The 25256-nt window shown below is 39.0% G+C and overlaps 1 protein-coding gene across 7 annotated transcripts in view; it reads right to left on the reverse strand.

Moving 5' to 3' along the window:
• TJP2 (tight junction protein 2) overlaps nt 1-25256 on the reverse strand; it is a 67597-nt gene that overhangs the window by 17035 nt on the left and 25306 nt on the right. For all 7 annotated transcript variants that reach the window (XM_076362781.1, XM_076362780.1, XM_076362775.1 and 4 more), the window contains 4 exons: nt 7422-7475; nt 5251-5375; nt 2770-2872; nt 1494-2073 (listed from right to left, as the gene is read on the reverse strand). In XM_076362781.1, coding sequence (XP_076218896.1) covers nt 1494-2073; nt 2770-2872; nt 5251-5375; nt 7422-7466 — 853 coding nt within the window. In that variant the 5' untranslated portion in view covers nt 7467-7475. The remainder of the gene's footprint in view (nt 1-1493; nt 2074-2769; nt 2873-5250; nt 5376-7421; nt 7476-25256) is intronic.

Consider the following 25256-nt stretch of genomic DNA (forward strand, 5'->3'; position numbering starts at 1 on the left):
AGATGAGCAAGGATGCATTTTTTTAAAACTACACAGTGTACCTGCAGTACCCCCCATTACACCATGAGAAAAGAAAAAGGAAAAAATGCAGACCTAGTAAACGCACTTAACTCTAGGCTAACTCCCCTATTTCTGTGCTGTCACCACAGTAAGAACAAACAGCAGTCCAAAAACAATCACAGATGGATGATTAGTCTGCACCTTCAACAGCAAAACAATGCCTTTGTTCTGAGGTGCTTATTAACATGGTGGACTAGGTTCTCTCTCTGTATCATATTTTGCATGGCGTAGAGAAGGAAACGGGTCAAAAAGCACTAACAGAAAAGCTGGGTTTTTTACCAGTTGCTGCATGCTGACCCTGTCCTATCTGTACCCCAGCAAGTGTCTCAGTTGTTTCAGGCAAAGGATTTTCCCTCCCCACCTTTTTCCCCTTTGATCCAAGTTACTTGGATCAGTGTATTTGTGACTTAAAAAGAAAGGCAACACTCCTAAAACACACACATCCTAGAACAACAGAAAAGGAAAGAAACAGCTTTAAAAAATCACCACATTTGAGCAAGTCTGCAGAGTATCCATGTGAATGGCAGAAATTATGAAATTACGAGCTACATATAAAACTTAACAAAGACACCTTAAATTTCTCCTTATTTGTATACCTATCTGCATTATCTTTACAAGTGGAAACATTATATGCAGGGGAAGAAGAGGAAGGAGGGAAAGAGATCCTTGCCAGAGTCAATGAAAAAAAGAGGTTAGCTCCTGCATACAAAGCTTACATGAGCAGAAAATTCTTACAAATCACAACAGGGCAGATTAGAAAAAAACAACCACCCACAAACCCCACCACAAAAAAACCACCACACCTCCCCAAAAAAAACCAAACAGAAAAGGATGCACAACCTAATCTCAGATGTGCTTTATAGCACAAGAGTCTTTATTTCACAGCACACGAAAGATCAGGCTTTTGGCTTTCATTTACACACTCCAGCACTCAGCAAGGAAAGGCTGTTTCAGCTGTTGCTATTTCAGTATTCTTTAACTACATTCTGAAGTATTCAGAACCAAACAATCCTTGGAACTAATTTAATTATACTGAAGGGAAGAAGTAAGTGCACTATTAAAGTTAGAGTCTACTCTTCACCCTTTGTAGCTGTCCCTTTTGTAGATGTGCCAAGTGTAATCTGAATCATGATGAGATCCATGTTATCCACCAGAACCAGAAGAATAGGGCAGACAAAATGGAAAACCAAAGAACACCATGGCTTGAAAAGACTGAAACGATGTGGGTGAACAGTTCTTTGTACAAAGGTAAAGTTCAAGATGCTGGGGGAAAAAGCACCCCAAACCAGCCAGGAAGAATGAAAGAACAACTTAAGTAATCATTTAGAAAACTCAACATTTAACCTGTACAAGCAGACAATATTCAGCTCCTCTCCCACCAAAATAACATGCTATATTAAAAGTCAATTCCTCTCCTCCCATACTATACCTACCTTCATTATGTCTGCCTTTTGTTAAGAGAACACTGATCGGTCCATTCTGATCCTGCAGTCCTAGGTACTCATGTTGATGGTGTATTTCAGGCGAAGGACTTCGGGAATGAAGCCTGTCCCGACTTCGACTCTTCACTTCCCTCCCATATCTAGGATCAGGTTGAGATCCATGACTATAACTGGGTGGGCTGTAGTCTCCTCTGTAGTCCCGTTCATAGCCACCATCCCTGTCGATGCTCCTTCCCCTGCTCCGATCTCTTTTATAGTCTCGATCCAAACTCCTGTCAACGCTCCTACCACGACTTCGATCACGGCTGTAGCTGCATTCCCTATCACGGTCTCTGCTTCGGTTACGCCCTCTGTCTTGTTCATCTCTGTAGCTCTGATCCAGGCTGTTCCCCCAGCTTTGGCTGCGCCCGCCATTACCACTATGCCAGCTTCTGTCACTATAGCCACTTCGAGCACTTTTGCCATCAAATTCTGCATGGTCATCCATTACATCTAAAGCTCTGTCCTCATAGTCAAGAGAGGGGCTTCTCTTCAGTGCAGCAGCCTGCACTTTCCTTGGTCTTTTCACTACCTGTTCAGTGCAATAAGAAACAAACAAAAACCCCCCCCTCCAACAGTTAGAATGTGAAATTCAACAGATGAATATTCTTCACACTTCAAATAGATGTTGGGAATAAAAAAAAAAAAAAAAAAAAGAACAATGTTCTATTTAAAGAACAACCAGTAAATTAGATTATTTACATGTGCAGAAAAAATACTTACTAATTGGAAGGACAAGGAACAGTAGGAGAATTAAAAAAAAAAAAATCAGATCAGCAACCACATTCTTTTACCTCTGCAAGAGTGTGAGTAATGAATACTTTTTTTCTTTTTCTAGATGTCTTCTAAAAAAAAAAAAATGTGACAAGCCCCCAAAAGAGAGAGTTGTAGATGCCTCCCTCAACTAATGAAAGCCAATCTGGACAGACAATTCTTGGACAAGGTCTGTGTATGCAGGACATCATTTGCCTCACATAACTTTTGTTTTTTCCAACTACCGCTCATTATTCAGTAAAATTAAAGATTGAGGACATACATTTTATTCCCAGGTTTTCAACAGGATAACTTTGTGACACTGTTATTTAATTTCCATTTGTTTCACCTGTAGAAACTATGTCTTTGCTTTGCTTTATGCATTTATAGTACACTTCACAGAAGAAAACCAAAATCTTGACTGGTTACACAGGTACATAACACTGTAGAGTGAATACATTTGTAATTTACTTACAATGGTGGCCACTTTTCCACTTTTCCTAAGCTGTTGGACTGCAAAAGAATGTGGAACATTTTCCATTGGGGTTCCGTTAACTATGACCACCCGGTCATTTTCTCTGGAAGAGGGGGGAGGGGGGGGGGAAAGAAGAAGGGGGGGGGGGGGAAAAAGGATTTAAGAGGAGTCTTCATGAAAACACCAGAACAAAATTTCTTTTTTTTCTCAGGGGGAACCTATGGATTTCATTCACTTTAACAGGGAGTTTTGCTTAAAAAACTGCGTGTGTTATACAAACACTACAATACCTGAATACTGAAAGAAGCTTTCAGTGTGTTTAAAAATTAGACTTTAGGTAGCAGTGCGTATCTTTGTACATGTACTATATCGAGCTTAAGTACCTTGCCATAATGTCAAAGAAGATTTTGTTTTTTAAAGGATATTTGTGATTACCATTAAAACTTCTATTCTGTTTATTTTGGTTCTTTCAGAACTTCTAGTCTTTCACACCTAGTGCTAGATTTTTCTCACACCAACGTAAGAATTTCAAGAGAGCTTCAAATTGCTGCAGCCATGCAGTATTCAGACAAATCTTGACAAGTACCACTCCAGCACACTTTTCTGAAAGACTGCTATTCAGGTCCCATCTACTCTGAAGAAAGATTATTGGATTCAGGGGACACCAACCAAACTAAAATACACAAAAAGTCCTCCCTGCCCTAAAACACAGGCCAAAACAGGTTACTAACTTGTCTGTTCACACCTCCTGCATGTCAAATAGACCATTGAGACTTAACTCAGTCACCCCCAGGAGACAGCCCCATAACACATGATTAATTAAAAAACATATCTTCCAGAAAGGCACTTCAGTGCAAAAAATGCAGGATATTAAAAAAAAAAAAATCTACCACTCCTCATATTAGTTTATTCTGGTGACTACTCAGTTACTAACCTTACAGTCAGAGCATTAGCTCAACCAATTACTGGTTACCGTGCCATTTTCTGCTAGATAAAAGAAATCTTTAGTACCCATTATTTTCTCTTCACTGTAATCAAGTCACATCACAATTTTCTCTTTAAATAAGAAGATTACATACTTTAAGCCTCTCTTTGTATGGCACTTCCTCTAACTCCTGGATGATTTTTGTGCCTGTTTTCATACCCTTCCAATTCCTTTTACTGAATGAGTATGCCAGAACAGCACACTATATTCCAGCATCAGTTTCATCCGGGCTTTACGTGAGATAAAATAGCTCTCTTCACAGTCCCTACATCCAAAGACGGTATCAAACTTAATGTGGTAACACTACATCAAGAGCTCCCATCTATTTGTGCTCACTCCACCCTAAAAAAGATTGCAAGATTGTAATTCCTCCATGCTCTGAAGATTAGGCCTATATTCCTTGGTTTGTTGGAGGAACGGCTTTGCATTCAGTCTTCTTCAGAATGCGTTTTGTCTGAATGTGCCCAAATTGCTTGGTATTGCCTTGTCATCATCAATTTACCTAGGATCTTACATAGTTTGTGGACATGATTTTATTCCCAAATCACAGGCAATTGTGTAACAGGATGGGCGATAGTGGTGTTGTGCAGGGATCACTCCTATAAAATGAAGGCTTTGTATGTTTATGTTGAGAATGGTTTGTTACCTGCCTCACAATAATCTTTTTTCCAGTCCTTCAATAACTACTCCCATGTCAGCCTTTTCATTACCTCACCAAAAATTAATGTTTGGCAAAATGGCCAGAATCTACTCTTTCAAATCACTATTACTGCACAACTTTGGCATTCTTCCAAATTGTTTAGTCCTCACCAGGTATTCCAGGTCAAAGGATGAAAAACTGTCAGCAGTGGGGTAGAAACTGTTTATTTCAGCCTACAGATTTAAAATTACTTGTCCATGATGGATGCTGCCTCACCAAGGATGATGTTACCAAGAGGACTTCAGAAACACTTTATTTCCCTATTTTTTTCTTTCAAATATAAAAATAAATATTTAGCGAACACTTTTGTTTCTCTTCCTTCCCCCGTGATTGCTCCTGACACCTTAGGAGTGAAGACCCTTCTTCGGGCTGACTTAAGCCATTCTCTTGAAAACTAATGATTGATCACTAAATGTTTCCTGGAGGAGGAACAGGGAGAATGTTTTAAGATACTAAGTATTGCTACTGTTTCTTTAAAAGAAATGCAATCTTAAGAGAAGCATACCTAACTATAAAAGCTTTTCAACACCACTGAAATTTAATTTCTTACAAAATAGCAAATAAAAACACCTCCAGGTGGAGTTTGTTTGTTTTGTTGGGGGTTTTTTGTTTTGTTTGTTTGTTATGGGATTTTTTAAAAATTAATTTAAAAAACAGACATCTATGTTTTCAAGAGGGCATCAAATCTTGAGTGGATTAAATCACCATGATTTCAACCAAGCCTGTCTGAAGGTTTACACGTTCTACAGCCATGCTCCTCAAAATATGCCAGACAGAGAAATGAGAAATTACTTACTGAAGTAATCCATCTGCTGGACCACCTGGGAGAACATCTGAAATTACTATCGATGTTTCGCCATTTTCAAAATGAGGGTTATCTCTGCCACCAGAAACTGCAATCCCAAATCCTCGTTTTGAATCCTTTACAACAAAAACAAACAACAACAGAACTCAATTCCATCCATAGGAATTTTGATAGGGAGAAAGAAGAGTAACATGAATGTTCCTGTGATAGCACTCTACCTAGATATTATCTAAAATATGATAGTTGCGTGCAGAGAGTTACAGAAATACACAGCACCTCTAGTTTTAAAAAGGAATGGGTTTACAAATCCATGTAACAAGACATGTTCCTGTGTTCCAAAACCTCAGTCTACAGCCTTGTGATGGTTAGTAATTAAGGAAAGGACTCACTAACTTAGCCTGCATTTTGCTCCACCATCCCACTGGTTATTCATACCAAATTTATTGTTAGATAAATCTATTTTGTTAGTGATGCTTGGGAAACTGGAACAGCTTTTCCAGGATCTCATCTTCATTACGACTGCTATTAAGTTTGTGATAACTACTTACTTCTCAACAGAAACTAAACAAGATCATGGCTGATTACAAAAAGCAAGCAGTGAACTTGTGAATTCTCTGTAATTATCCTCTCTCACAATCAACTATTTTAAATATGTAATTTATGTCAAACGTGTCATCATAGAAATATCAGATCCATAAAAGCCTGAAGATGGCATTCATAAAATCAGGGAAATACTTAATAGGGTGCGAAGGAAGCATGTCTATTAACACTAGACCTGATGTTAGCGTAACTGAACTGCAGACAAGAAGGTGTGCACAAAACCATACATTTTGCTAAACACACAGTTTTAATTTTATCAGCTATTTAACATACACTTCCTATCACTATAAAATACAAATTATGCTACATTTAAACAAAATGTTTTAACATAGTGGCAAAGTAATATACCAAATTAAAGTGGTGCTTTTCCCCCAACTCACACTCAGCGTATGTAGCTCATCACATGCCAGCTCATGTTCCACTAATGTCAATATTAAGTGGTTATTTCTTTGAGAAGGAAAAAAGCAATGTGTTTGTTTTGTTTTTTTTTTTAACAGCACTTCATTTGCTGCACCTTAGTTTTACAGGAAGCAGTTTGATGCTTCAACCCAAAACAATACAGAATTCAAAATAACGGTAAAATTCATTGGTAGTGGCTGATGCAGCAAGTCCAATAGCCCTTTGCATATTCAGTAGTATAAGCCTGTCTCTGAGGCAAAGAAGTAACGCTCATTTACACGATATTCATGATCTGAAAAGTTGGAAATTACAGGAACTAAGGTCTGCTTCTGCAATGTTTCTCCTGTCTACCTCTGTAAGCTGAAAAACAGTCCTTTCTCAGCAATTCAGCACATAAAACAGGCTGTGTAGAAAAGATTGCTATTTTACCTTGGGTCATCAAGTTGAGTTCATTGCAGAACATGTGAAAAAACATAAGCAGCACAGAACGGGCTGCTCACTGAACCCAGATCACCAGAACAGCTGGGAAGACCACCACCACCACCAAAGAGCACATCCTGTACCATGGTGTGGCAGCCTAGCCATTAGAGAACTCAGAAACAAGCAGTCTACTTTCTTTAACTCAAAAGGACTCTCTACATAGTAAGATACTTCCTCTTTTCTTAGAAGAATTGTTAAAAGTGACATCTATAGTCCATGTATTTTAGAAATTTTGATGACAGTAGTTTTCCACTAGATTCTACACTGGTAGATATTAAAGTATGAAAAAAAAAAAGTCAGTGGAATCATGTTCAGTGATTGTTATAAAGCTTGGACATTAACCACAACTGCTTGATAGAACCATCTGCTTTGTTTTAAAGGTTATTCAATGATGAATTTAGCTATGTGGCTGGTATGTGGTATATTATACTGTCATTACAAAGACCAAACAATAGCAAATATAGCACTTAAATTGTTAATTGAATTTACTCCTAACATTAAAGAGTCATGCTATTGTATGAGTAACTCGCAATTAAGCTTTAAAATGAAAAACATCTGATTTGGACAACGAATTAATCCTATTCTAGACTCAGATACGCTAATAACATCTATCATAAAACATATTTAGACTAAACCGGCGCCTGAATATTTGAAAAGTAAAAATATAACAGGCACTCACTCACCTTTTGTAAGGTCACAGTGTACTGTTCCCATATCAGCTCTTCCATGCCTGGGGCCTGTTGCGCACAGAAAGCAATTAGGACAACACAAAGCATACAACTATCTAAATTAAAAATGTGAAATACCCCATTAAAACACAGGTATAAAAATAATATGCATATTCTAATAATTTGGTAGAGTTAGTATGAAATGTATGTATTTCAATTAGTGTAAAAAGGTAAAAAAATATTAATAGGTCTGGGGTGGTAGAATCCGTTCACATTTCACCGATTTAACAGTTCATTCTGATTTTCCGGAAAATCTTTTGCTCATTCAGCAAAAGCATTTAATTCAGATCACACTAGCATTATATAGCCCTGATTCAAGTAATACACAAAACACTTAAGGAAGACCTCTCCATTCCAGTATGCAGTAAGATTAGAAGTTGAAACTGAGGTTTTCAAAATGAACTAGCCTGCAGAACTTTTGCTTCTTGTTCATGTGGATTTAACAAAATGTTTCGTCCACTATGAATTATGTAACTGAGTATTTAGGTTCCCCTCCAGAAATTAAGTTTTACAGGAAAACTCAGTGTATCACTATATAGTACTGGTATATCCGTTTCTGTGACACTTCTCAGAAATATTTTTTTCCACATTTCCAGTTAAAACTGATCCTGAACTGATCAGTTTATCTTACATGATACAACCTGAAATTTTTCCAACATCACAGCTTAAAATATAATACAGAATAATCAGCCAGCTGTGATGCATCATACAGTACACAGCCAGCCCCTTCAGCGCCTGCCCTGTAAAATGAGGAGAAAAATGAGCCACAATATTTGACACACTGCAAACATTTCAAAATGCAAAGCATCCATTGCAGAAGAAAAATCCAGGCGTTGCATGAGTACGTGCATGCACATACTCAAGCCGTAGGTTTATTTGTTTTTACTGCTAAAAGTAGTCTTCTTTCTTGGGAAGTTAAGAGTTTGCTCAGAAAACTGAAGTTCAGACAGAAGCTCAGTTTTGACTTAATGGTCTTTTTAAAGGCATTAAAGGGATTACTGGCAACTAAACTCCAAAACAACAGACAGAAATGACACAAGAAGCGTATACCTGTACTTTAAAGCATCCCCCATACTTCCAGAGTAAAAGTCTTCTGGCAGTACACAACTGTTTAGCAAGCTATGGATGCTGTTTCTCAAATGCAAAGAACACCATGATGATTCTTCCAGTGGATTCTGAACACCCCAAAGAGGAACTAGGTTTACATTTTCCACTGCACATTTGCTGTACTGAAAAAACAAACTTAAAACCTAAGTCCTGCTCAGAGTTCCTGAGGGAATGCGCAAAACATTCAGCATTCTTACCAGGAATTTTACAACACTTAACAGTGTTAAATTTCCACTGTTCTCCCAGAAAATGAACAATGCTCTCCAGTTTCCAGAACCTTTTGGGTCTAACTAAAAAATTAATTTTAAATAGCTGGAGGAGACAATGGCTTATACTAAAACCAATACAAGTAAGTATTTCTAAATTTCTACTCATCTAGATCAGACAAGAAAGAGTAAGTGGCATTTATAACTGTTGGTATTAAAACAAATATTTCTTGGGTCAATGAATTACTCTGCTGAAGCACATGGTGAAATTATTTTAGCTGATATTCCCATTTAACCAGCTGACATGTCTAACCCTTCAACTAGCTGACACTGAACTGTCTCACTACATATATTCCTTTACACAGAGAACCTTCCATAAGGAAAAAACTTCTCCTTAACTAAGTGCTTTTTCTGAGCTGCTGTGATGCTGTGGTATATAGAAGTGACTAGGCTTGCTTGTCTGGTATGTATGAAAATATGTAAACAGTTTACCTACTACTGACCCTTGACTACACCATCAGTGTCCTGCTTTTCTGTATGATATTTTTAAGCTCTGCAGAAAACCAGTCTGTGCTAAAGAAGGGCCTCAGTGTCATTTAAACACCAGTTGACTTCAATGGAGAAAGTTTTAGAAAGATGGTATGAAATGATGGATAAAATTTGAAGGACAATTAGGTGGGTTCAAATTTTGTAGAAGCAGGGGAGATGGAAAGTCTTTTCCATCCTTCTCACGGTATAAAAGCTTCAACAACTTACATGTGTAATGAGAGCATCACTTAAATTCAATTTGTACTGTATGCAGTTCTTACCAACATGACCTTCCAGCCTAGAATACTGAGTCCAGCTCTGCACAGGCGAAATAGCAAGGCAGGCAGGATGCAATCGACAAGAGCTTACTACCCGTGGGGACAAAGAGCAGCACAGTTGCCTTACTCTTCCAGAAACTCTAACACCAGGTCTTTCAACATGCTATCTACTAAAGGCCTAAGAAATGACTGCTTATTCAGTACAACACTGCAGAAAAAGGACTGAGGAAAGCAGAGTAAAGATATTGGGGACAGATTTATGGGTATGAAACAGGTAAGCTTACAGGAATTTCCTTCCAGGAAATTGGGCACAGAAGGAGAAGGAGAAGGCAGAACCTTGGGCACAATTGGAGAGACGCATTGTGTAGTAAATCAAAGCATCGTAAACTAACAGGGTTAAGTTTATTTTGCTCTGACAAATAAGTCTCATGGTATCTGGTCACAAAAATAAGTAATAAGAATGGAAGAGAAACTACTGCCTACAGACACTACAATTAAGGTCTTGCAAGATGTTGAGCCTATAGTATCATCTCACCTGCGACTACAAAAAGTTCCTTGTAGTATCAGTGACTGTCTCAGGTACTTTCTGTGTAAATTTTGGGGGTTTATTTTTAGCTTGAAACTGTCACTAAGCATTAAACAAAAGCTAATTAAATAATTCACTTTTAAATTCCTAAGTATTTGTTAAAGTAATACATTTTCATAAACTGCTCCTTGGGAAACTCGCCCATTTGCTGTATGCTACATTAGCAAAGGAAAGTACACTATGTACTTGCAAAGCTGATTTTGTGCAACATAATTACCAAGACAACAGGACTAGTTCTGCCATACTGATAAAGCTATGCAGGCTCTGTATCACAGTTCAGAGAACTGAATGGTCACCTTGGAAGCCCATAACGCACAAAACACATCTGTACTCCCTCAAATCTCTAAGCAATAATCTCTTCAACATTATAAAACGTACTGCTGCTTGCCATTGCCATGCTGCTAACCCATACTGACAGATTAATGGAGAAGAGAAGATTGAGAGGGAGGGAGAGACTACAAATGTTATAAATCATCAGTTAAGGACTCGATCAAAACTAAGATCGAAGTCTCCACCACAAGTGCAAAACTCCTGTATTCCACGTCTAATAATATGACTCTCCTCTGAATGCATCAAGTGATGGGTTATAAAACACCTCCATCACCTTGCCAATTTCTTCATACTTCATCTGTAAGGAAACGCAAAGGGATCCTGAGCAGGCTGTGTATCCTTTATAGGATCGCAATTTCACTGCAAGATTGCACACCAAAACACTGGAGAGAGAAAGGCAGGCAAAATGGTTAAGAACCCCATTTCCAGTTACTAATAGTAACTGTTTTGCAAGTCTACCCAGGTTTCACACAGATAGCAGGCTACCTGCAGTAAATGCAAATTACTGTAATTAGCTAGTCTAAATTCATTAATGACTAAAGTCAGTCCATTTCTAATTAGAACACAGTAGTCAGGATTTGCTTAAATCTGCCTAATGCTCATATACCAAAACGACAGGTACTTTCTACATACCCAAAATAGACTGCTTACCAAGAATCTTTGGCAGGAAACTAGACAAAGTGCTAAAATCATCTGTGTGCTACTAACAGGCAGCTGTTGCAACTCTCACTGACAGTCATCAGAGATTTATGCAATTACTTGCTACTGGGACATCACCAAAGACAACTTCATTCACACTGAAAGAAGGACAAAACCAGAAGACCTGCCACAACAGTTATCTGGCTATAAAAGTGAGCTGGAGAGGGGAGGGATATACGAGGCGAGGGGGGGAAGAAAAGACTTGGAGCAAGATGCAACAAAAAGCAACTCACGTGCCCTTTCAAAATCCCCAACTTTTTGACTGCATGTGACCACATTCTCTGCAGAGCTTGAGCCGTCTTCATTGTTGCAGGATATAATCTGTGAGGGGATACCGTACATCCCCGTCTATTCATCTGTTTCCACTACTCAACACGGTTATGTAATTCTAATACAATAGTGGCCTACATACTCGAACAAATCCTGCTGTCAGTTTCACACAGAAACACATTAAAACCACAGCAGGGAAATCTACCAGGAGTTTAACTAACTCTCACTTCAAAAGACCCCAGGAAAAAGCAATACTATAATCTTATGGGTTTTTTTAAAAATGAAGTGTCAGAAACAGATCAATATGTAGCAAGTTATTCTTCTGCCAAGCACATATGGGTTCACCCCACCAGGAACCCACTTGAAACTTTCAAGAAACGTGGCTTAAGAAGCACAGTGCAGATTATTTAAAAATTCGTATTCTGACTATAATATTTTATACTAAAAATTACCACTTGATCCATTATACTGAGTAACACTATGGTTTAGCAGCCTCTATCAAGTCTTAACAATTTAACTGCTGAATCCAGGAAGTCCTTATGCAGAAATAACTGTATACATGTGAGTAATCCTTTTAACTGCACGTGTAAAGTTACATATAAACACTTGCAGAACTGTGGACTTGGCTCCAGCAAGCAAAAAGGGAAGGAGAAACAAAATTGTAATAGCTGCAAATAACAGGCACTCCCTCTGCCCTCAAACATTTAGTAAGGTATTTTAAGAATGATAAGCTAATCATACAGCCAAACAGATGACTTTATTGGAAAATAGGTCAAGCTATCAGTTCCATCTATGCCGCATGAATGCTGCGAAATTTAAGCCTTAAGCGAACTTTTCCCCTAGACTTTATGTTAAGTTTCACAGGCAGCAAACAGATAGGAACACATGCCAAGTTCAGTACACAATGCTAACCAAAACCTCCACCCATAGATTACATTTTTCATTAGTGAAACAATTTTAACTACTGAAGAGTAAGAATTCAGACAGCAGTGGAAAACGTGGGAGGGCTTGGGGGGAAGGGTGGTTGGTGGGTTTGGTGGTTGGGGTTTTTTTAGGTTTTTCCATTTAAAATCAAGACTGAATTCAACATCCTGTGTTTCAACTTGTGACCCCATCCCTGCACTAGCCAGTAGAACTATGATGAACACAGGCTTGTACCTTCAGCACTGAGCTGCCTAGGGTGAACACGTTTCAGCCTGCACTGAGAGGGTCCAGGAGAAGCGCACTGACACCAGCCTCTGACTCGGGCTTACCACTTCAGAGCACACACGTGAATTTAAGTAGTTTAAGACTGTCATTAGAGTTTGGTCAAAATAGCTTAGAATCTCCATCAATATTTCTGAAGAAAAAACTCGTTCCTCTGAACAGACTCACATTCACGGCTTCCAAAACCATGTTTTAAATGTATGTATTTATTTTTACAAAAACAGCAGGAAGCAGAAACACATGTAAGGATGTATTTGAGACCCCTCTAGCCCTGTCTTAGCTCTCCTGCTCTCCTCCTCCTTGCCCTGACAAAGCTTCAGCAGCACTCCAAATAGAGAAATATCACCAAAAAAAGACTGCGATGACATGGAGAACAAAAATGGCGAAACACTGTCCATAAGCTGTAGTGGTTATAACAGCAAGGACTTTTCTTCCTTGGTTTTGGACTGTCTTTTCTCTAAAGGAAAATGAAAAAGATGGATTGACTCCACCAAAATTTAAAAGGAACTTGAAAAGAAATTTTAAAAAAATAATCAGGAAGTCTGGGAATGTTACTGCAAATTTTCTTGCATAGTCAGAACAGGAGCTGTGAAGAGACTGTTGAGTTAAGAGAAAGATGAAGGCTTTTGCATTTGGATATTTCATTTTGGAGGAAAACAGTTTCTCCAGGATAGGAATTCCTCTATTCAATTTTTTGAAGTGAGATGGAAAGATTTTTTTTTTTAAAAACGAACAAGCACTGTCCCAGACACTATCTTTTGACCTCACCTGCATGCCTCTTTACAAAGGGTAAAGGAACCTAAAGCCTAACTTCACCCCCAGTACAAGATTACAGATGCAACTACAAGCCTTTCACACCTGTTTGACATTTATTCTCCACAGACATTTAAAACTTAAACTCCTTTTGAAAGCAAGCTCAACTCCAATGAGAGACACACACCTTGTTCTTTATGGGAGTCTATCCAGACAAAAAAAAAAAAGTTTGTGAATCATGTGGCGAAACATAAATTGAAAACTAAGCATGATGATCTGTTCTATAAACTGGGACTGTGAAAAGAAAAGCAGAACTCCCAGAAAATTCAACACAGCAACCTCAGAATGTCACAACAAAGCCTTACAGCAGAAGGCAGCTCTCCACTCACCTAGGTGAAGAAAGAGCTTCCTTACCTTGGCACGGTCTCCCCAGCAGAAAAGCTAACTAGAAGTCTTACACCCAGCACACTCTGTTTTGATCTCTTCCTCTCTAGCCAGTGAAGAAAAAGGGTATTTCCTCACACATAATCTAGACAAGGCTGTGTAAGTAAGCAGAAGGGGAACATGAAATGGTCTTGTTGCCTCCGTTATGGAAGTGACACAAAAAAGAGGTCCTTCCACACCTCACTGCACCCTTCATCTGCTACCATGGACTTTAGCATAAAAGCCTTGAAAGCTGAGTCCAGGTTTTCCCTAAAGACAGACTCCTATACTGAAGATGATCAAGACCTTCAAGTTCAAGTGAAAGTCACCCACCTGTAAAGGATGGGGACAGAAGCTATTCTAGCCACTGATACGAGCAGCCAAGTGGAGGGACTCCAGAGCTGCATCAAGATGTCAGCAGCATACCTGGTCTCAAAGACCAGATACACATTATCAGAGGATTCAGAAACTGCCCTCACATATCATCTGCCTGCATAAAGGCAATTATGACAGACAAAATTGGATGGCCCTAGATTTGTAGGCATTGAAAGATGCTGATCCACTTAATTTCTGGAGGATCCCCAAGAGATCCCCTCAACAGAGAGTGGAGGCTGAGTGAAATGAGAAGCAACCTGTACATCAGTGTGTGGTGTGAAGGTCCAAACCTCCTCTTTTTCAGCTGTAGGCCATAGCCTACTAGGCTATTAAAGATGACTGTGAAAAGATGATCACGTAACGCAAGCTGCATTTCCAGAACCTGCCAAGTATTCTTAATTAACATAGTGCAAAAATTACTGAAGAGGAACAGGACCTTTACCAGGCCCTTCCCCTGCAGTAAGGAAGGACACTCAGGCCACTTTGAAGTAAGAAGACTCCGACTGAAGCGTTTTCATGAAGTATCTGCATATGGTATGGCAGATCTTTGATTAGGATCTAGGAGGATGAGAAAAACTATTTACCCATGGATCTTTTACAATACAGCCAACATCTCACAAAAAAGGAGGTACCTCGTTTTCTACCAATAAATGCTCTAATTCAGAGAAGCATTTCCTACTTTTTGTGTAGGCTCCAGCACCAATACAGCAACTCCCAGAAGAGCAACAGATTGTCCTGAAGAAACAGGTTCCCAGAATGAGGAATGGCTCAGATTAAAGGAAGAGAAGTGATAAAAAATGGTTTGCAAAAGATATCCACTAGGAGTAACATGCAATTGCTCTTCAACAAGGAAGAAAGTCCCTTTTTTTTCTCCTCCTAGGGTCATGAAGGAGAAATACACATAAGGGACAACTCCATGTTAAGAAATCATCAGTTCTACTTTCACATTCGAGTAAATCAAGATGGTTGTTAACATCAAGATGGTTATATTATCAGGATACAAGTAGTTTAAAAAGAAGTCATATACTGTACAAGTATGTATACCTCTGCACTGGACTGATAACTTTTGAAGGAGAAAAAAAAATTCATGTAGAAATGAGCCATGCAGACAATCCTTTCTTCTCCTTCCCTCCAACGGAAAATTATGTTAGATACAGCCTTTGCTTTCTCCCAGATTACTTGACAAGAACAAATACCTTGCTAACAGAGCAAAGGTATTTTGCTTGTGACAAGCACATTCATCATGTATTATCAGACTTTGTGCAAGAAACATTTTTTTCCAAAATGCACTTAGAAGCAGTCATCTCAAGATAAGGGTGTCTAAAAAGACCTATTTAAAGAAAATACAAACTGAGCATAACATTTCTAATCATTTGTTCTTCATAGATTTTGTAAGTTGAATGTCATTACACAGAAACACAAACAGAACTGTTTTTAATGCAAAAGAAGTGCAGAAGTAAAAAACTTTTCTTAATCATATTTCACTTAAAAGTTACTCTATTCACTTGGTATAATTTGTAAATTCTATCTACAACAACACTGGCAAATGCTACATAAGTACAACATGCCTATTCCAGGCATTCAAAGACCAACCTTTACTTCTTAAGTTGCATGAAAACTTTTAAAACCCTCAAATGAGAACTGCTTACTAGAAAATAATTAAGGGTTTTTTTGTTTTACTTCTTTCAGGAACAGTTTGAATCCAGCATGATGACAATGCCCACAGTCATTACTTGACACTGTGCTCAGTGCTATTTCACTACAAATTTTGCTTCCGGTTAGCAAAACTACTCCTTCTTAAAAAATACCCACCGCCAAAGCTGTCAGCTGCAGAGCCAAGAGCATAATTCAGGCTTCTTGACTTCAAGTCAAGTAGCCTATCCACTGAATCATGTTGTGCAAGGAAGCAAACACACAGATTTCCTCCATTTCTGTCAAATAGAAGTCTCACGCCAAAACAGCCCCATAGGAAAACAGAGGTCAATCTTCCCCCATTGTGGGAGTTTTAGCCAGCTAACAGATGGGGGAAAATTCCAGGGTGGCAGAACTTGCACTCATTTCTACCTCTCGTTGCACTATGACACTCCAAATGCCTTCCAGACTGCAAACTGAACTAGAATCCAGTCCCATGCAGAACTGAGGAGATGCAGGGCAACAGCACTGTTCACCAGACTATGAGAATATTAATCGACAAACACATCTAGGTCCCATTTGTATTGTAGCCCTGTTACTAACATTCACAGCATAATGCCCCAGATTTTGTAGTGCACAAAAATTGTTTAACACATAAGCCAAAGGAGATGGAAAAAAGTTGCATACACACAGAAGATCTCCGCTGATCTGGAGCTTTGACAAGTTGTGTGCTCTTTAATTCAAAATATATCACTTAATACAGCTCACAGCATGTCAATGACAAACGATGCTTAAATGTAATGAAGGCTATCAATCTGCCTATAATAGCAGTCCCTGCACTAGCATTCTTCGAATGGTTCATAGTGATGAAATAGCATCCCCTATTGAAAGAGTTTTTGCAGAGATTTGCCCAAGCACAGGAAAGAACACATCAAAATAGAGGCATGGGATTTGAGTTTTGCAAATATTTAATCATTCTGCAATTCCAAAAAATAAAGGGAATAACAAGTAACCTGAACACTGAAAAGACACCAGAAAAGAATGTGGCATTATGCATCCTTTTGCTGGATTACTGAGTAAAGCACATAATCTCTGAATAGGTTTATTTGTTTCAACTCTGTATTAAAGAAACACCTAAATAAAACTGGGGAGGCTGTACATATAAATATCTGAGTAATGCATACACTAGGCTCTTTTGGGGGGGTGGGTGGGAATCAACTGTTTTTCAGGGGAAGTTTTTATCTCTCCATGCCAGTAAGAGACTGCCTAGGTAAACTGTGTTTCCTATATATTTAAAGCCAAACATTTACCAATTATATTGAAGACCTTCAGAAAGCAGGACAAGCACTTTGAAAAGAACAAAGGGGAGGATCGGGATTTTCTTAAAACATTTTGAGTTCAAGTCACAATTCACGTTAGAAATAGTTAATAAAAATACAAAGGGTTTGTTTTTGTTTGTTTTCTTGCTTTCAGGATGCCGCCTTCTTCTCAGGCTCACTAAGGTTTCTTTGCCTCTAGAAATGAGCACCTTTGGAAGGTTCACAGAAGACCAACACCCCTTTTCATCTTTGGCAATACAGATTTCTCTTCCCAAACACGCATCTGTCTCTTAGACTGGGTATGGTTTTACAAGATATGAACTAAACAACAACTTCCTTTTGACCATAACAATTTCCACAGTCCTCCTGCTCATTTACATGCAGCCCCTTTACTCACTCCATGCATTCTGCTGTTTGGCTCTTCAAAGTAAGCCAAAACAGCTTCCTAAAGCATCAAAAAGCTGCTCATCTTTTCCTACTGGATTACTCTATTGTCATGTCTGTGAGCTGAACTGGCTTGCCAAGGAGCACCTGAACACCAAGAGATTAAAGCAGAAGGAATGTTAGAACTCTGCACCTAAGATCAACTCAGCCATCAGATAAAGCTTCACCTTCAAGGATGCACAAGGGTAGGAAAGCTAAATTTTATAAAAGGTACAGATTAAATATACAGTAATAGAAACATTTAGGTTGGAAAAGACCCTTAAGATCATCAAGTCCAACTGTAAACCTAACACTGCCAAGTCCACCACTAAACCACACCCCTAAGCGCCACATCTACACATCTTTTAAATACCTCCAGGGATGGGGACTCCACCACTTCCCTGGGCAGCCTGTTCCAATGCTTGACAACCCTTCTGGTGAAGAAATTTTTCCTCATGTCCAATCTAAACCTCCCCTGGCACAACTTGAGGCCATTTCCTCTCGTCCTATCGCTAGTTACTTGGGAGAAGAGACCGACACCCACCTCGCTACAACCTCCTTTCAGGGAGTTGGAGAGAGCGATGAGGTCTCCCCTCAGCCTCCTTTTCTCCAGGCTAAACCACCCCAGTTCCCTCAACTGCTCCTCACAGGACTTGTTCTCCAGACCCCTCAACAGCCTCGTTGCCCTTCTCTGCACACGCTCTAACACCTCAACGTCCTTCTTGTAGTGAGGGGCCCAAAACTGAACACAGTATTCGAGGTGCGGCCTCACCAGTGCCGAGTACAGGGGCACGATCACTTCCCTACTCCTGCTGGCCACACTATTTCTGATACAGGCCAGGATGCCATTGGCCTTCTTGGCCACCTGGGCACACTGCCGGCTCCTATTCAGCCGCCTGTTGACCAACACCCCCGGGTCCTTTTCTGCCGGGCCGCTTTCCAGCCACTCTTCCCCAAGCCTGTAGCGCTGCATGGGGTTGTTGTGGCCGAAGTGCAGGACCCGGCACTTGGCCTTGTTGAATCTCATACAGTTGGCCTGGGCCCATCGATCCAGCCTGTCCAGATCCCTCTGCAGAGCCTTCCTACCCTCGAGCAGATCAACACTCCCACCCAACTTGGTGTCGTCTGCAAACTTACTGAGGGTGCACTTGGTCTCCTCATCCATATCATTGATAAAGATATTAAACAGAACTGTCCCCAGTACTGAGCCCTGGGGAACACCGCTCGTGACCGGCTGTCAACTGGATTTAACTCCATTCACTGCAACTCTTTGGGCCCAGCCAGCCAGCCAGGAGCAGGAAGATAAATGCAACACAGAAAAAGCTTTTAATGGAAAAGACAGGAAGATGAAAGTTCCTGAGTGGCTTTAAGGGTACTTAAGACTATGAGAAAATATATTCTCTCCTGCTTTTTAATCCACCTTTGATAAAACAACAGATTACTACCCTTATGCATATACTTTACCATAGCATACCCTGATAGCCATTAACAGGTCATGTATCTTGTCTGTTTGCCCATATTCTAGAAGAAACATTTATGAAGGCTTTGCAGGTACTAATGTAATACTAGGATATAATCTGGTATATAAATATATTAAGATACATTAATAAAAAGATACTTTTATATACATATATAGACACACTAAATGTATCTGCCCCTGTAGCACAGATGAATAGAAAGAAAGCCTGCTTCTTTTTCCACCTCATGCTGCATATTAAAAAGGCATACAAGCACCAGGAGCTGCATTTCCATCTCCTACTGAATTTGCAGGGCACTTAGAAGTCGAGAGCAGACCAGCAAAACAAGTAGGAAACTCATATTCCAGAAGAAACCCACCAAGTTTTTGACAAGTTATTTTTGCACAATGCAGACAATCCATGCAAGCCAGCAAAACTCAGAGCCGAGATTCAAGGTGTACAACTCACGACTAACCCAGAGAGACACTAGGTGGTGCAGTGATGCTGCAGCTGAGGCACACACTGCTTCCCTGCCCCATAAAAAGATGTTAAATACAGCATTTCTTTCGAGTTTTAGAAATACAAATTCAGGCTATTGCTTTGGCACACAGCATGGTATTATTGCTCTGAAGAACTAGACTCAGTACTACACAATATCTTCATTTATTTATTTCTCAAACAGGTTGACATTTGAATGATTTTCATAAATATGATTTGTGTAAGTTAAAAAATTCTGTTTCAAAACTTTCCTTTCAGACTCAAAATGACAGGAAATGCGATGTTAAAACAAGGTGTTAGGTGTTTTTTGTTTTGTTTCTTTAATCTCAAGCACATATCCTATCATCAGTCAAACAGACTGGTGTTTTTTTTTTTTTTAATTCCAGCTTTACTAAGTTTAAGTGCCTTTCCACCACAATTATTTCAAGAATTAATTTCACTGTTTATACAAAGGAAATAAACATATTCCCCAAGCAGTTTTATGTTCTGAAAAGAGAGAAACATCTGGTACTCCAAAGATAAACCATGCATATTACTCATCAGTCACACCAAGACACCATGGAAATGGGTAGCTGAAAAATTCTAAACAAGATTTTGAACCAATACTACACGATAGTTGCACCTAAAGCTAGAAATGCTACATTTTCGCACTAACAATAAAAAGGACAATTATAGTTACGTTTTTGGAGTGAAGCTTTTTCTTCCAGGCTACTTTTAACCTGAACATAAACTTACACTTCCAAGAAGCACCATGAGGTCCTTTAAGGTCCTGATTTTGCTGACAAAGGCCTAATTTCTCATTACACCAGAAAAGTCAAGCAACACACACACACACACACTGGAATTTTCTAAAATTCATTCACTTGTATTTCACAGTACTTGTGATATCTGCCAATAAGAACAACAGTTATTAATCATTTCAATTCAGTACCCAGAAACTACTTAGGATTGTGTGGTGCCTTTTTAAAACTATGGCGTTTACTGAACAACTATCTTTTTAACAACTGCCTGTTCCCTCTCTAAATATTGGAAGGGGGTAAATGCAAAACCTGAACTGCTTTGATGGTACGCTACCAGGAGTGGATCCTCATTTACCATTATTGGAGGGTGGGGAGTGGTGAGAAGGGCAGAAAGTGGTATTTACCCAGCAGACTAGATGTTGAGTTTCATGTTCTGAATTTGTTATTTACAACCTTTGCATGCTATACAAATTAAAAATATACATGCAAAACTAAACTTTTCTGGGATGGGGTGAAAGACATGAGCGGAGTAGTTTACACTTGTTACAGCTGAATTCTACTGAGCTTAGATGCATACATATGCATCATCAAAAACCAGTACAATATCCCATTACAAACTAAACAAAAGCCTATTCAAGATAGGGAGGGAAAAAAAACAAAAACCTGATTGTACCCAAAACACAGCTGCAAGATACACAGGTCTTACCTACTGAAAACCTAAAACTCGTAAAAATATAGCTTAGATCTATTTCAGGAGCAAGTCCCTCCACTACCTTTTGTGGTCATTACCCTGGTGAAATTACACTGCAATTGTTCCAGTGCTTCCCCCAACAGGAAGCAACCAATTGTTCAAAATTCGTGAGGGAACAGCTTCAACTGAAATATGAAATTGCCATTTTGGAGAAGAAAATAGATTCCGTCCCGTTCCTCCCCCCCCCCAAGTTAAATTATTTTATTTTTTAGAAAACAATTTCTGCCTCTTGAGAAATAACACTCTGGGAACTAACATCACTCTGGGAACTAACATTTTTTTCATCAAAGTTTTCTTCCCTTTCACACGTTGCTTCACAGAGGAAAGCCAGAAGCTGTTTTTCCCAAGTGTTCTGGGACGTGCAGCACCAGTCCAGCAGAGGAGCCTTGGAAACACTAATTTACTCTCCCATAGATGTTGAAGAACAAACCTCACCTCTTGGAGCACAGCCCAATCTTGCAATAAGTAGATTTCCCCAACACCCCTTTTTCGAAAACACAGCAAGACTTCAGGAAATAAAAACCTTGAAGCCAAGCAATTTCAGTTGAAGATCAAAATTAACCTAGGTAAAAGGCTGACAGGTTATACTTGTGTATGTAGCATATGTATATACACACTGGAAAGTGAAGAGAGTTTAGCTGCTGTTTCGTTTTCCAAACTGTTTTCCTAGACTCACCTTGTCACACAGACTAAGGTTCCAATAAGTTTTTTCGTATACACTACAAGAAGGTAACGCTACTGAAGGGACACTAAACTTTCAGTTCATCTAATCAACACCAGCTTTAAAGGCTATCTCTGATTTAACCACCACCATTCACTTCAACTGTAAAACCTAATGCATTTCTTTCCAGTCACACTGTTTCTGTACTTTCTGCTCCTTAAGATGCCCATGCAAATGAAGTCTGAGAATCAAAGTGCTCAAGCAGTTTGTGCATAAGCTAAGTTCAAGAGGACCACTTTTTGCTTGGCATCATAAAAAAAAAAAGTGTTTATTCTGATGTACTTGCAGTATCAGGATTTGATGGGGAGGTAAATTAAACTCACTAGGTGCACATAATCATTTCATTATGCTAGATAAACTACTAAAAAACATTTAAGTTAACCGTGAAAAATCTAAGTGCAGCTGCCATTCCTTAAGTGTCTCATTTCAGAATCAAGTTATTCTCTGCAGCCAAAGCATAGCTTTTACTCTTGTAGCATCTTAAAATAAAAAATTGAAAGAAAAAAACAAAGCACCATATGCATTACATAGTCCAAAGCACTGATTACAATTTTATTCAGCTTCAGTGATACACCTTCTGCTGCTACTGTTTTTGAACGCTTCGGCTTCCTGCACCCACATTCAAATAGCAAACCAAGCAGTAGAAGTGACCAACTCTAGCATCAAGCAACTACTGGTGAGAAACTGCATTTCTGCTATTCCATGGTCCTTACAGACTCTGTGATTGCATAAACTTTGTTATTCAACAACTACAGCTCCTGAATCTGAGAAAAACAAGCTGGGTACCTGTCTACTACTTCCTGTAACTGTTTTTTAAAAGGCCAGTTCATTGCTGGGATACAATCCAGTCAGGACAGCATTTATATTTAATCATCCAGTCATAATGCAAGACAATTCAAACAATGGTACCATTGTTAGCTTCTGAGCTTAGTCCCAAACCAGACTAGATTTTCTTTCCCTGTTAAGGTTTCTAGTATCCTTTGTTCTAACTCCATTAATAGAAGAATGATATGCCGTATTCTTGGAAGCATTTTACTTTTGTTCGAGCATTCCTGTGGCAGTAAGATTACATATTGTCACATTTCCTTTCTTTTCTTGGCTGACGGAAATAAACCTGAATACAGTTCTGTATAATGTGTAAATTTTAATGGTATATTTGACCACATCTAAGACTAAAACTCCATAAAATTCACAGAATACAATGCATTTCACACAACTATCAATGCCATATCACAAACCTCACAAAACATAAACGTCAAACAGAAGCTTACTGATACACAAGGTAGATAAATAAAAGCTTCAAATGCATTTAAACTTCCATAACAGTAAGAACCTAATTCAAATTTCTATTAAAAAACAAGTTAAAAATTGACAATTCAAAAGATATCAAATATCTATAAAATTAAGCTGTTTTGAGCTTGAAGTCGTATGTTCAGCATCATTCAGATACATGCCACAACAAACAGCTTGATTTATTAGCCAACTCTCAGCTGTTTTCTAGTCACACTAGTCATACCTCTTCGCATTCCTTTTCTACCACCATACTCCTGCCTTTAAGGTCTTAAGCAACTCACCTCTCCCCTCTCAAGATGTCTCAACAGCCTACTCAGTCATGCCAGGAAGCATTGCTGAAGTTCACCCCTAAACTTCAACGTGTCTTGCACATATCTAAAATGAAAGCAAATTCTGGCGCAAAAGGGAGTTCAGTAATTTTTCTGTCATCCATACAATGGGATGCATGGATGCAAATGCAAATCCGGGGATTGCATTTGAAGGGTTGAGATCTGTAAGTCTTACACTGATACTCGTCCCAGTACATTTGGAAGAAGAGGAAACAAGCAAACAAACAAAACAAATCACCAAGCCCCTCCCAACACCTCAATTACCATGAAATAGTGGATTAAGCCAGCTGCACCTGCTTCAGTAAAACACATCCAGAATCCCTTTGCTCACAATAAAGTTTCTTCCTCAGGGCCTCCAAAGGAGTCTAATTGCTTTTTCAAAGAATAAAACTAAGCGTAATGCTCCCCACAGCTCTGGATTTTTCTGGGACAGCATCACCAGCAACCTATCATCCAATATAAAGTTGTGTAACACTGAAACTCACCATGTACCTGATGATACTAATAAAACATTCTGAGGTAAGAAAGCAACAGACAGGCAGATGAGAGTGGTAAAATACAAGTATTTTCCATTCTTTCTCCTCAATCCTTCTGCAAGGTTGGATGTGAAGTTGAGGTATACCATGCAGTTATATACTACTACCACATGACTTCACCAACATCTGAACATGCTGTTATAACATTTCAAACACCCCCCAACTTATGTAGAAATTATTCCTACCAATAATGTTAATGACAGCAGTCAACCAATAACCAATAAATCAACACAAGGAGCAGGGGGGTGAAGTCAACTGCACCTTGCCTTTAGTATCAAGATAGTAACTTTCACTTGGCTGATTCATTCCCAAAGCACTAATCCGAGTTTATCTGCGGCCATTCTTGCTTCACTTGAAAGGATGCCAGCAAAACAATTTGAAACTAGAACCCTTGATGCAATCTTTCTTACAAGTCAACACTTCACATGCACATAATGTCAACGTAAGGAACTTCAGGCTTTGCTCCAACCATTAAATGAAACCAAACTGACGCATCCCTATGAAACAGTGCCATCTCCACCGAACTGCAAACTGAAGTACACAAAGAATAAGCTGACCAGAACAAGATCAGGGAGTGACAGAACGAATTTTATTCCTCCTTTTGCGACTATTAGTCACTTTCATAAACCACATGAGGCTTTGAAAAGAACTGGGTAAGAAGAACAACAAAATCCTTTTGCATATGTGGCTAAAAGGAAATTAAACATGTCAGAATCATTAAGGTTTAGAAATGCTTCCATTAAGTTACCACCCAGAGCAAAGCTCACTTTGGTAGCAACTGAAAGTTCATTCTCAACTGAGATTTGGAACAGAAAGTTTTCTTCTTGTAGTCTGAGCCACGTAAAAGAGCATTATACACTTCAAGGACCTTCTGACACACAAAGCAGAAGCAAATCATGATGAAGTGTTCTGCTTTTTTCCTATCTGAAAGAAAAAGAAGTTATGTACCCGCCTATAGACAAGCAAGCCTTACAAAAAGGTAAGAAAAATTTAATCCCTTTTCAAATCATTGTGATCCAAGAGTTTTGGTCCATCCTTATCGCTGCAGAAGACATTAGGAACTGGCTTCTACAAGGTGAAGCAGGAAAAGAAAGCTTGGAAAAGAATGGAAAATTAAGTCAAGTTACTACAATAGGCAGAGAAGTTTATGGATGAAATTTAATTAATGAAATTCTATAGTTTAACACCACAGCAACATTAAAATTAAGAAAGCATCATAACAACCTGTCAAACAAAAAGCCACACAGAAAATGACAAAACATACTCTCCCCATATGTCAGAAGCATAATTGCCAAAGGGGAAATGAGTGCATAGCAGCTATTGGAAATGC

The sequence above is a fragment of the Aptenodytes patagonicus genome, chromosome Z (assembly GCF_965638725.1).
Source record: "Aptenodytes patagonicus chromosome Z, bAptPat1.pri.cur, whole genome shotgun sequence".
NCBI lineage: Eukaryota > Metazoa > Chordata > Aves > Sphenisciformes > Spheniscidae > Aptenodytes > Aptenodytes patagonicus.